Source organism: Coffea arabica, chromosome 9e (assembly GCF_036785885.1).
Source record: "Coffea arabica cultivar ET-39 chromosome 9e, Coffea Arabica ET-39 HiFi, whole genome shotgun sequence".
Taxonomy (NCBI): domain Eukaryota; kingdom Viridiplantae; phylum Streptophyta; class Magnoliopsida; order Gentianales; family Rubiaceae; genus Coffea; species Coffea arabica.
Window position 1 is genome coordinate 39,479,030 of NC_092327.1, and position 13,807 is coordinate 39,492,836.

Genomic DNA, 13,807 nt, shown 5'->3' on the forward strand with positions numbered 1-13,807 from the left:
CCTCGTTTATCTGAAAGATGGTAACTTTTCCAGCTTTAATTGTTGATTGGTTTCATCAAGCACATGGTATTCTCTTTTTTGCCGAATGTGTGGGTATCTATGGCTATGTATGTATCCATGAAAAGTAGGAGCAGCCTCTCCTACTGTGACCATCGGAGGTGGAATAACAGCCTTTAAGCTTCAAAAAAGGAAGGATGGCAAACCTAAAAAGTTTACCTATGCATTGCGGTTCTTTAGAATGCACCCGAAAAAGGTCTTAGTCTCGGTTCCAAGTGCCTTCTGAACATGGTTTTCTATAGGAAAAGGGGGCTTCAGCAAGTCAATTTTGCTGGTGATGTGTTGATGAATTATCTTTGTTTGGTTGAAGGAAGGCTTGAAGCTTACCTCGGATCTGATTTAACTTGCATGTTATTAGTATTGTACTTTTTCTTTATGAGGACAACTTAAGATATTCTCTTGCTATGAGTCATGCTATTATACATCTTCGCAATCCTATGATGTTGACCACCTGGCTTCGTGCATTCTGTAGAGCGCACGGTTAGAATATTTTGTTCTTTTGCTTTAGTAATATTCCTCGTCTATAGTAAAAGAAATAGTGGGGATTGTGGGATCAAGTTTTCTCCACATGTTTTATTTCAAATTTTTCTTGAAGATTACGTGTTTAGTTTTACTTCTATTACTTAAATCAAATGCTTGTATACTTCATTTAATTTTAATTAGTGTTGAGGATATTACTGGTGCTCTTGCAGAAATATGGAAAAATAGATGTTGTTGTATCAAATGCCGCTGCCAATCCATCTGTTGATTCCATTTTGGAAACTAAAGAACCAGTCCTTGACAAGTTATGGGAGATAAATGTGAAATCCTCTATACTTCTTTTACAAGTAAGTCCATATTTATGAGCATTTCATTGTAGTTATTCTATGTTTGGCACAATAGGCCATGTTTAGATGATGATTCTACTACACCTTATTGTTTGAACCAGCAGAGATTTTTTGTTGTTTTATCACGTTGGTCAATATTTTTTTTCGGTCTCTATCACCATGATTTATTGAAGCTGTTGACTGTTTTAAAATTAAATTGTGGTTGTGGCATTTTTCTGTGGCAGGAAGCAGCTCCTTACCTTAAGAAGGGTTCTTCTGTAGTTCTTATTTCCTCTATTGCTGGCTATCAACCACAGGCTTCCATGGCTATGTATGGGGTGACCAAGACAGCCCTTCTTGGGCTTACCAAGGTCTTAAAAATATTGTTTTGATACCCTTGTTATGGATTTTGTTAAACCTTGGGGATCATACACAGATTTCTCATTGTGCGTTGCAGGCCCTTGCTGCTGAGATGGCTCCAAATACTCGTGTAAACTGTGTTGCACCTGGCTTTGTGCCCACACATTTTGCTGCATTTATTACTACTAATGCTGATGTTGTAAGATTTCAATATATGTAGCTATATGTTTTTTGTTGGTTTGGAAGGTTTAGTGCCTACCACCCTCTCATGGAACCATGTGATACTGGCTTGTTTTGCAGAGGAAGGCCATAGAGGATAAAACATTGCTTAACAGACTTGGAACCACAGATGATATGGCTGCAGCCACTGCCTTTTTGGCTTCTGATGATGCTTCGTATATAACTGGAGAAACTTTGGTAGTTGCAGGAGGAATCCCATCCAGACTTTAAGTTATACGTTAGCTTTTATATAAGCTTGCGTTTCACTTTTCTTTATTTATTATGTTGCCATTTTCTTCTCTTATCCGACCTTCTGTCTTGAGGACCCATCATTGTAAGAAGTGCTTAATAATTGACTGGCATGCCTGAAAGATGATCAGATAAATCTTTTGGTTGCACAAAATCATTTGCCATGAACTTTCCTCATTTCTGGATGAGCTTTTGGATGGTTTTCTCCTCCTGCTAATTTGGTTGATATATTTTGTCTTTGGGTGGATTCATTTGGTACGTAAAACTCCTGATGCAAATGTGGCTGGGGCCAATTGATAGATAAAAGAATTGATCAAGGCCCTGAGAGCAGAAGGCTCCAAATTTCCGGTTTCAACGTTGTGTAGGTAGATTGTCCAAGAAATGCCATTATGCATCTTGCTACATTGCTGCTCATGCTATCATCCTTGACATAACAGAGAGATTTAGCTTGTTTCAAATTCCCCTCTGAAAACTCAGTTCAGACCTTGGGAATAGATCGATGTCGGTGCCAGTTTCCAGTTGCATAAATAAACAACATCAGGCCAACGTTCTTCGTATGATCAACTCTTGATATACACCGTAGTAAAGAAAAGGAAAAACAAAAAAACTCTTGAAATGCACGACGTACATGGCAGGTGAATCCATATGTTTAGTCTTGCTGAATATTTGCTTCTGGACGTACATGTTGGAATTGGAAAACAGTTAGGTATAGCTGTTATGACTTTACGAGATATATCATATCTCAGAAACCAAGGAAAAGAAAGAGCTCTGGTTCTGATAAATGCCTTCACTAGATATTATCCAATAAAAATATAAATGCACTTAGCTCTTTCCATTAACATTGAACTGAAACATTAAAGAAATAGCTACAAATTTTTTTGAAAAAAAATCCAAGTGCGAGCCAAAATAGTTGGCGACTACTGGGGCTGGCCTTGCATGCACGGCAGCCTGAGAAGCGCCAAAAAGAACATCGATCCCTCGATCACGAAGCAAAAAGGACTACCCCGACTGGGTCTGATATCCCTCTGCCGAGCTATGTATTACTCTGCAAAGACTAATCCGACATAATACAATCCACAAACAGCTCTGTAGGTCAAATGTCACGAGACACATCAGCTCAGTAATGTATTCAAGTTACTTTAACCACATATGCTTAGTTTCACATATGACCTAGAATGGAATCAATCTAAAGAATGCCAAACCAGAATATACATATGAAGAAAACCATCAAGGCTAAAGGCACCACGACAACTTATGTACATAACGCAGTTAAAGGTCAAAATGCTGAAATAAACATCAGCACAACAAGCACTGCCTAGCTGCAGGAACTGCTTTTTGGTCACTTCCAGGTATCCATAAAAAGCCAACACATAATCAGCAACATGATTTTTCATAATTTACACTCACATATTGTGAGATCTTTGGTCTTCCTAATTGTCTTTTTACAGGCCAACTTATATGGCATACTTGAAATCCTCGGCAAGTATAGACAATGTGGTTTGGCGGGTTTCACATATGATCAGGTTCACCCTTCCACTGTATACTTGTAGTAAGCAGTAAACACAAGTTCAACTGATGAGCTTAGGTATATCTATACAGGGATAACATCAGCAGTCTGACTTTCATCACATGTCAATACAAGACCTTCAACATAGGTCGGTAGAAGGCAGCGGGTCCACTGACAACCGGTTGATATGGGCTCTGTGGGTGGCACAATCATAAGCACATTTTCATGCCGACTGACAGTTCCCATGACACTTACAGTGCTTCCTTCTTTGATATAACTGCCATACAAGGAACAAATTCAGATCAACTTGGTGTCAAAAGCGATTGCGGTAAATAGAATACAAATCGCATCCAAACATGCAATCTACTAAAACACACTTCAAAAGCTCATCCATCTCACTATTCAGGTGGAATCTATATGGCCCCTCTAGATATTCTCCTTGTTGCGATATTGTTGCGATAAGCTAACACAAAGAGGTTTCCTTTCACTGTAGGTGATATGTTGAAACTTCTATTTCACCAACATACAAGCAAAGTAGCAATAAAGCTTCAAACCAGGTTGCTTCTTAGAAAATCGCTCAAGACATTCTTACATCTATTTCTGGCACATCAAAATCATTCCTTTCCAAATCCTATTCAAATAGTTTTTCTCCTCTCTACTCTACAGAACATATGTAGAATTTATGCATGCATGTAGATAGGTAACACAAGTACGCTGATAACCGAAGACACGGGCATGCAAGATACATTAACTACATATAAGTTTCCTTTCCTCCCAAATTCAGACAAATCATACACAATAATCCAAACAAAGTTCTATAAAAAGTACATAGTCGTGAAGCATTTTATATTGCCCACTTGAACTTCCTAAAACTAGTTACTTGCAGTATCTTTTCAGAAACAAAATGTAAAAGGAAAGCAGTTCAAAGTACAATCTTCTCATTATTTTGAAGTGATTAAGACATTAACTTCCATATAAAGGTTATTTGTGAACCCTTTACAATATTTCCATGCATTTGGCAAGAATTTTTCCCCATGTATAATAAATCCTCCAATTAAGCAATTTCCATATACAAACTACAATATATGCGTGTGTGTGTGTGTATAACCTTTAGAAAGATGCAATGTAGCATTTTATATATTCCACACTTCTGCTTAGAGATATGGTACTAGCAATACAAATTTAGACACCAACTTTCATCCATGGAATTGTGCATGGAAGGATAATAATTTAGTCGTTGGTCAAATTCATTTTTTTCCTCATCAACTAGCTGTAACAGAATTACAGAAATAACAACAGCAAAAAAGATTAATGAATTAGATTAACATGGAAAATCAAGAGAGCTGGAGCTCCCTTTCCCAAGTTTTTCAGTCATATACAAGTGAGAAACTCATTTAGAATTCTAAAGCCTTGCATGTGTTCCCAGAAACACGACAAAAATGCTGAAACAACAATAATAGAAGTAGATCGTGAGACTGTTCATGATGTGTGCAAGTTGCGAAAAGTAGTATTAGCAATTAGGATACAGAACGAGAGTAGATTGCATGAATCAAAGCAATAACATGAATGAAAGAATCCAATCAATTTACAAACTTACCCTTCTCTAAGACGCATAATCCGGTCATCACTTGAGAGGCTTCGATCAGCAAGCCAGCGCAGAAAATTTGGAGATAATTCCTTGTTCCCTTTTGTTATATCAACAACTGTTGTTGGTTTGACCAATGGAGTTACCTTAGCTCCATACCCAGCTTTCACTAGAGCTCTTAAACCAGATTGGAAGTCCGAAATGTAAAAGTCAGCCACATATTTCTGTTAAAAGAGATGTAAGGTACAAGGTTATTGTAGCCGTAAAGCAGCAATAATTGTAACCTTCACATGCTATCACCCCAATAACAACTATTCTGAAGCTAAATACAGAAGATGCCGCCAACTGATTTCATGCTTGACTCTTGGTATCAACTTATGTTGGATAACAATACTAAGACATTCAAACAATTAATTTCCTGATATTAGAACCAAAATAATGAACTGACCTCTGAATGTCTACATCCCCATGAGAAAAAACGGTGTTTAGCATTTGCAGATTTTCCACCCCATCCCCTGTATTCATGCAATACTGTTGATGTATAAACACATCTTGGAACCCTCTGAAAAGAAGATTCAAGAGGAATACTTCCACAGGTGACGACCTACATACAGAAGTCATCAGGCAGCTCTTAGCTTCTGAAAGGATTAGGAAAAACCATGGAATGTTGTTACAAATTGACATCTGCATACTTGCTATATAGAATTCAACTGTAAGCACAGCACAATGATAGCCACATTTTGTAGAACACATCTCCAGTGACACTCAACTATGTCCTTACCATTTGAATGCCTCAAATCAGAAATGACAACAGATGAAGCATTCACAATAGGAGGACAGACTTCCACACACATGAAGAATAAAACTTAGAGACTAGGAGGGACGTATCACCAATGTTACTTACCAATGAGATTACTTTTCAAAAAGTAATCTCACTGCATCCTCATCTCCGGAAGGATTCATATTCTAAAGGAAATGCTTAAGAAAAAAAGTAGATTTAAGGTAACAAACCTCAAATTGTGGGGTGGGGGAGGGGAGAAGGAGATGCTGGGGTGAATCAATTTTGGAGATATATATTAGAAATAGCAACAATAATTTGTGGCAGATAATACTAGCCAGATTTCTAAGCTTTCTCGGATGAGAGGAAAAGGAAATATCTGAAGAAAATGAGCGTCGAAAAACTTTTATGCTTCTAAAAAGTATGAAAACCGGAAGTCAACCAATAGTTTATATAAACTAAAATTACAGCAATTAATGAAATAAGCCCTGATTCCTGAGTTCGGACATATTGTAATAACCGGAATTTTTTTCTTTACAAATGGCGCGTAGCGACAGCAGAATAAAAGTCCTTTAGCCTCACCATGCCATATGTAATGACGGTACTCGACTACAGAAAAATCCACGAAGAGAGAACATTAGATTGTCGGAATTTATTGACAAGCACTTTGTAAATGAATGTAAAATATCTCGACCAATCATGAGAAGGCCAATCAGTTCACGGACATTTTTTCTCAGAAAAAGTAACTAGAACACTTTCTAGGAGAAGAATACAGAACATATACTTAAAACTCCTAGTTTTAAGCCAATCATTTTCTTTCTTCCCAATCACTAAAGATATGTCTGAATTACGTCTAACTTCGACAAACAGAACATCCAACGGCCCTAAACCGACAAGCCGCCGAAACAATTAGCAATTAATGCAATTATTCTGCTTTCCAATGGTAATGCAACAATCCACACAATCAGAAGCCAATCAGTAAATTCTTACTCATTTGATATTCGAAAAAAATCATAACTAGTTCCAAACCTAGTATTATTTTTTTGCTATGCCTTGAACGTTCAAAACCCTCCAACAAAAATTGGCAAAATTCAAATGCCTGCAAACACAGTCACATCACATTCTGCATGAGATATCTACAAAAGAAGACCTTCAGGGTTAAATTTGTCAATTGACAACAAATTAGCAACACAATAAAATAAGGGGGGGGGGGGTTGGGGGAACATGCAGGAACCACAATTACCCCCTCTATACAATAAAAGAACCACCAATAATAAACCTACACTAAACAAAAATGAATCCCCAAGTAAATAATAGAATAAAAACTCAAACAAACTCGATTAACCATCAATAAAATAATAAGACATTGCAATTAAAAAAAATTCAAAAATTGAGAAATTACCCCCGTGACCTTGACGTACTGCCCATCCACGGCACCTCTCAGCTCAGCGTCCGGGTATCTCCTTAAATATCCTAATAACCCTCTCTTCTTGTAGGCAAAATTCCACAAAAGGATGACCAAAACCGGAGCCAAAACCCCCGCCACGGCCAACAAGATAACCGACTTCTTCACCGCCACCATTAAAAACGCCCCCACCACCAAACCCATCACCACCACTATCAAAAACACCCACATTGCCGCCCGCGAAACCCTGAACCCGTACCTGCCGTCCTGGCTCAAGCTAGTGACGGCGGAACCGTAAGCAGGTTTAGTGGTCGGTCCAGCATGCGGCTCGAGCTGGCCAGACCGACCACTTCGGGCACCGGCGGCACTGGTGGCCAATGGCCCAGAGGTAATCAGCCCTGTGGGCTGAATCGGGGTCATGGGCCCGGAAAAGGAGGAGGAGGAAGAGGTGTACCTCTTGGGCGGCATGGGGCCCGAGTTACCGGATTTCTGGCCCAATGGGCCTGAGTTCGGGCCGGATCTGAGAGATCCACTGTTGTGCTGCGAGGACGAGGAGTGCCTCGACGAGGGCTTCAGAGGAGGTGGAGCCCCGGAGGGATGGGGATGGGGGTGGTGGTCCCCGGCTGCGGCGGTGAAGTCGATGCCGTACATTTTCCCCAGCTCGCCGGATTTCTTAACGTCGCCCCCCGTGTAGGGGGCGGCGCGGGAAGCCATTGTCGGCTGCCGCTCTTTCAGCTGTTCGGGCCTACCGGATACGTACAACCCATTGCTCAGCTGGTGCGACCCGGTCCGACCACTCATCTTTTCTTTCCTTCTCTTTTTTTTTTTTTTCTTTTGATTATATAAATTCAAGCTTCTCTGAACTCTGAACACCTTTGCTAGGTTCTTTCTTTCCTTTTTTTTTCTGCTTTAATTTATGTGTTTTAGTTTTTGGTTTATTTTTTTGTTTTGGTTTGGGAGAGTTTTCAAGCACAGTTGCGAAGAAAAGAGTTTAGTGAGAGTGAGAGTGTGAGTGAGAGTGTGTTTAGGTGAGACTTGAGAGAGCATGGGAGAGGAGGGTGACGTCAGGAGGGAGGGTGTTCATGTGAAAAGACAAAACAGGGGCTGTGATTTGTGATAAGGACATGTTTGTCCACGTCCAGTGTCTGCTCTCCGGTCTTTATTGTCATGTATACAATACAATAGAAAGGTCATCAATATCAAATCAAGAAGTAGGCAATGAGTGTATACGCTACGGTCTGGCAGTGCAAGCAAGGTATGAAACCAGTTGTGTTTTGTTTTATTTTGGGTTGTTGGCTGTAATTTCTGGGTTTTGGTTGTTTGTGTCGGTGACAATTTGGGTTAAGGAGTAGGGTCAGGGATTTTAAACCTTCAGATTTTGAAGGGATCCATGTGGTGCTTGGGTCCCAAATTGTAGAGTGGGGTCTTTTTTTTTAACCCATGGAATCCTGTGGAAAATGAGATATTGTGAAAGGAATCAATGGCTATGATGGAATGGTAGTTCGGAGCTACCGACCATCCCTTTCATCCTAGGCATTTCTCAATTAAACTGAGCTACCCCCCGTCCATGCACAGGATTGTTTACATTTTACTAGTAGGATTTACTTGGCTTTTGAAAGTTGGATTGAAATTTGCAACTTGTTTAATAAGCAGTAGTAGTGATATCTCAATCTTAGCTACTACATCAAGACCTATTTATTTCGCGTGCTTAGAATGCTAAGTACCATTAGTACTTTACCTAGTCCAATGCTTCGATGATGGATGATATGATGGATAGACAGACACCTTGCTTTCTAACAAAACTAGTTTTGTACCGTTCGTTGAACAGGAATCTTCAAAAAATAATAAATTATTTAGTCAATTTTATAAAAAATTCGATATGAAATACAAACTTAATGTATATTTTATTATAACTTTTCTTAAGTATATTACTATATGCGCATTGTAATATAAAGTATTCTTATAATATAAATTTGAACATCTAATTCTGTAAATAATAATTCAAAAATGGAAAAAATAACATTCGACAATACCACAACATTCAAAAACTTGAAAATAAATAAAAAGTGCAGTAAATAGTATCAAATAATATTCTACTCTTCAGAAACTTGTTTTTGTTTTTTTTTCTGTTTGAACATTCTCCTCGATTTGTCCGTACAAATCAGCATTTATTGATTTTCCATTATCACTGCATGATAGTAAAGCAGGATAACTAAGTATAAAAAATTAAATGATTTATCGCATTCAAGATTGTGTATAACAATACGTAAATATTATAATTTAAGAAAGTAAAATAGTATATTAAATCTACCTTCTCATGTAAATCTTTTTATGAAAATTCCCTTCCTCTGTGATTTTTGTTGAACCCTCTGATGAATTATTCATATGAAGTGTATTGAAATGTTGTTGATTAGAATCATATGTTATACTAATTGAGATCTGGGAAAAAAATGCTTCAGGTTAGTATTGGTTGTCGGTTCCACAAATCTGATAATGATTTATCAAAATTAAAGGCAAAAATATTATGTGATATATAATATGTAAAATATAAGAGAAATTTATTACTAATTCAAGATATATTACTAATCCTATGTGTTCATAAAAAAATAAACAGAAAATAAAAATAAAAACAAAATTCAAGATATGTTATTAAACTTTTATAATTGAAGATCAACATGCCTTTTAAAAAAAATATTTATTAAAAGAAGATGTACCTGATAATCAAGATGAGTGGAAATCCAAAATCGATACTTTAATGTGCCAATCGCTTGTACTGAAAATACCTAACCATTAATTTGATACTTGAAATCAATATATTAGAGGTTATATGTAGTGTAGGCATAAAAAATAAGAATTGATAAGAATATAAAGAGATATTGATAAGAACATTAAACGTAGGTTTATCTTGATTTAAATTGTTTAAAGTACATAACTTCGGGTAGGAAATAAGAATCCTATAATATTAAGAATTTTTATAGAAAATAAAAGTGCGTTCTCAAGACAGATTTTACTTATCTTGAAAGAACACCTCAACCATATCGAGTTCTTTAAGTCCGTGGACTTCTATGGTGTGGGTCCACACACTAAATACTCCCCACCATCTGAGCAGAGATTTATTGTGAATCCTATAACCTAACAATGAGTATAACCTGCATGTTTTGATTAACAACGAACGGGTTTATAGGAATTTACAAGCCCGTGCTCAAATATATATAGTTAATTGGATTCAATTAACTTTTTCTTTTCCATAAATTTCGTGCTATGCACTATGTCTTGATAATGCACTTAATAATAAAATTTATTAAGAATCCTATTTCCAACATTAGATATTGACTTCTGTTATTAATGGTTCCTTTTGAAATTAGTTACTTTTCAACTTCTTGTAGTGATAACAATTCTTATTTACTTCGGTTCCCTATGCAGTACACAAATTATTGGCATGAATTTGGAGATATATCTAATAGAGATATTCATGTCTCTTTTATTTATATCGCATTACTTTCCAGTTCCTTTTTTGAGTAGAAAATAAGAATCATATACTATTAAGAATTTTTATAGGAAATAAGAATTGATATATATCTAAATAAAAAAGGAACAATCCACGTAGGAAACTATTTGCCGTCTTGTTAAACCACATAGGAAAGAGAAAACATGAAGGGATAAGAATGAGAATACGACTTTATTATATATATATATATATGATTCAGAAGTTGGTCAATTAAGCTGAGTACATACATATCTTTCGAAAGAAAAATGTACTTTCCCTCCGTTTCAATTATTCAGTCATATTCCGGGAATTCAATTTTTTAAAAATAGTGATTTGATTGTGATGATCGTACTTATCTTTTCAATTTTACCCCCTACAAATTTAAATCTTAAATTTGAATGATAACATGTATATTATTAGAAAAAAAGGATTATATTAAAAAGAGAGACTAAAAGATACTTTGACTTTTCTAATATGACGAATGTTTTGAAACATCCCAAAATATAAAAATTATGATACTTTCCATGACAATATTTGTACCACGTTTCGAGGAATTTGAAGGGGTTGGTTGGTGTCTCCATCAATAATACTTCTGAAGTAGTGACTAGGATCAATTATAGTTATTCAAATACGACTGATCCAAATACGACTGATCCAATGCGGTGGTAAAACGTCAACCAGGTATGGTACTTGTGTCTTTTGAGGGAGCCTGGCAGATGTTTAACAAATCCAGCACCGATTCCATTTCCATTAAGAGCAATTAATGTTTTTGGAAACTAAACTCTTTTTTTCATGATGTCACTATCAGATCTAGTAATAAACAAGGAAGCGGTGGGTGACCTTTTGCTTTCTTAAGCTTAGACTCGCAAAGGCTCTCATTTGGCGCATGCCGTCGTATATTTATAACGTATAATACACCGGTTCTTTCCGCATTCCAGTGCACTTCATTGCGTCATTTACAACAAAGTACGCAAATTAATCTGCTAACAACACATGTTTTAAAAGTCGAATGTGATCATGTGATTAGTTAAACAATTCTTTGTAGTCATGCATTAAGAGACAGCATCAACTTGTATTTATTCTCAAATCAGATCAGGGTTAGACAGGAAGCTTTGTCCAATCATTTGAGGATTAATGATAATATTTCCCGGCCGTCATCCAAATATTATACTGCTTCTTTGTGCTATAGTTTACTATGTCACATATCCCGGCGTCAAACCATCTATATTTTCTTTTCCAATTGTCGAAAAACCGGAGACTCCTCCATACCCTGGATGGCTGGCCATATCAAACCCTCTCCTAAACGTCTGATGACCAACAGTTGTGAGGGCTTGCACCGCTCCGCCGCAATCACAACTTACTGCTCAGTGAGCCCAAGCAGAGGACAGCAATCTCCTCTCGTACATGGTCAAGAATTAGCACGCAGTCAATTCAATAATGCTATCGGTAAGGAGACAAATGCAACAATAATGCTGTCTTCCAGTCTTTCAATACCATTATCTGGATCACTCGTTGCAAGCAAATGCACAGAGCCCCGAAAGTGAAGAATGCCACTAACCTATTGGACCTCTTAGACGCAAAATCCATGATCTTTATTTACTGGAATTCAGAGTAAAAAGTGAAACCGGAGCAAAGGCAGCAAGCTGTCAACGCTATCAAGTTGATTTCAACGGTGCCAAGGCCGATGAAAAGATGTTCTCAATCGTTTCGTCTTTCTGACTTGATGCGGATACTAATACTGCCTTAAAGTACTTCTCTCTACATTTGAACCGGTCTATTGCCTTTTTCCATGGTAACCCGCACAAAGTTCGACGCTATCAGTACGCAGAATCTCATATCTCTCTATAACCAAACCCCGGAAATGCAGATCCAGCGTTACATAGAATGGTGAGACCAGCATCCTAATGATCAAAAACTAAATGAAACTGATACTAACGATGCCTGTTTATGCAACCTGGCTGCAGTATATAGGTTAAACTTTCTTCACTTTCCAGCTAAAAGTTACGCAAAGAATGAACTCGTGTGCAGAAGTAAAAGTTCAATAACTAAATTTAACCACAAAAGCTCTGTACCTGTTCCTGTTCAGTGACAAGAAGCATCAAGGACATGTTCTGAACTGGTACGTAATAAAATTTTGGAACCTCGGAGTACATGTTTAATACCTTCGCAAATGATTGAAGCAAAAGTGGGACATAATCAGCATCCCCACGTGCATCAATCAGATCAAAAATCAAGCCTCATGATGAATCTAGATTCTGCTGTCTAAAAACCTAATTGTAACATTCTTCACTTCTAGATGAAAACCCCATGCTTTCATCCTCTGTAGATTCGTCAGTTCCACAGCTCAGAAAACGTCATTCAATTTTGATACCCCAAACTTTCACGTGTTAAAAAGAGGAAATTGACAAGAAGAAACTGTCCCAAATTAACATTCTTCTGTACGTTGATACCGAAATCATTATATTGCAGCCAACAACCTCAAATACTTTTTAAGTTCTCAATTGTAATTTTGCAGCTCACCAGATGCTAATATGTTAGCAACAAGCTATTAATTTCAGCCAATTAATGGGTTCCCATCTGCAGACAAATATTTTAGCGATTCTAAAAAATAATGACAAGGGAAGATGTATAAAATTTACCAAAACGAAGAAAAACTAAATTTATTGGGGGGAAAAAGGGAGGCAGATCGGTATCAGTTTATAATTAACGAAGAGAAGTCTAATTAATTAAGGAAATGAGGTCCGACTAATCGAAGCAAATTAGCGCTATCTGCTCATACACACAGAAACAACGATTACGCTGCCGAAATTCGAAAATGGAGAATAAACGTACCTTCAAAGATAGAGAGCTACAGCAGATATTTTAAAAAGTTCGATCGTGATTCAAATAGGGAGATAGAAAGTCATCATCAGCAAAATAAGTACTCTACCAAGTAGTAGTAGCAGCTTAAATCTGTACAGAAAATGGAGAAGAAGAAAACCGAACCTTCCGGAAGAGTATTAGGATCGTGGAGAGGAAAGCAAGTAAAATTTGTTACTGATAAACGAATCGATTTTGCAATTTGCAGCAGCGATTTTACAAGGAAGGAAGATGAATTTACGGGCGGGAGCTCAGAAGGTCGCTGGGAGTTTGTCAAATTACCGTCTACTCCTCGGCAGTTTAGTCTTTTCCTTCTTTTTTTTTTTTTGGGGATAAAAACCTTTTCTTTTCTTGAATAGTCTTGAAATGAATTTTTTGTATCGCAATTTTCTAGCTACACATAAAAAATTCTGAATAATTTCTACATGCAACGAACATAATTGACAGTTTGCAATGTTTATCTTATTATCCATGATATGTGTAGTCTTTTTTTTT

The 13,807-nt window shown here is 37.1% G+C and overlaps 2 protein-coding genes and 1 long non-coding RNA gene across 3 annotated transcripts; 1 reads left to right on the forward strand and 2 right to left on the reverse strand.

Annotated features, from left to right (window-relative positions):
• Positions 1-716: 716 nt before the first annotated feature.
• Positions 717-1,868, forward strand: LOC113710566 (tropinone reductase-like 3; the record flags this gene model as incomplete). The annotated part of the gene is made up of 4 exons (XM_072065825.1): positions 717-884; positions 1,109-1,234; positions 1,321-1,422; positions 1,524-1,868. Coding segments are annotated over 4 exons (546 nt in total), but the record flags the coding sequence as incomplete, so codon positions are not given.
• Positions 1,869-2,920: 1,052 nt separating this feature from the next.
• On the reverse strand, positions 2,921-7,954 carry LOC113710334 (uncharacterized membrane protein At1g16860-like). The gene is made up of 4 exons (XM_027233281.2): positions 6,964-7,954; positions 5,232-5,387; positions 4,796-5,007; positions 2,921-3,475 (listed from the first exon to the last, which is right to left on the reverse strand). Exons 1-4 carry the CDS (start codon positions 7,765-7,767, stop codon positions 3,283-3,285), a joined length of 1,365 nt encoding a protein of 454 aa, XP_027089082.1. The 5' UTR covers positions 7,768-7,954; the 3' UTR covers positions 2,921-3,282.
• A 3,495-nt stretch (positions 7,955-11,449) lies between these two features.
• Positions 11,450-13,618, reverse strand: LOC140014499 (uncharacterized). Its single transcript, XR_011821263.1, has 2 exons — positions 12,526-13,618; positions 11,450-12,411 (listed from the first exon to the last, which is right to left on the reverse strand). It is a non-coding gene; the product is annotated as an uncharacterized lncRNA (long non-coding RNA).
• Between the last annotated feature and the right edge of the window lie 189 nt (positions 13,619-13,807).

Excerpts from the sequence above, each read along its gene's own strand:
- LOC113710334 (XM_027233281.2), bottom strand. The coding sequence starts at position 7,767 with ATGAGTGGTCGGACCGGGTCGCACCAGCTGAGCAATGGGTTGTACGTA. Across the intron at positions 5,388-6,963 it reads AGTACGTCAAGGTCACGGGG|GTCGTCACCTGTGGAAGTAT; the intron begins GTAATTTCTCAA and ends TTCTGTATGTAG. Across the intron at positions 3,476-4,795 it reads ATTATGCGTCTTAGAGAAGG|TTATATCAAAGAAGGAAGCA; the intron begins GTAAGTTTGTAA and ends CTTGTATGGCAG.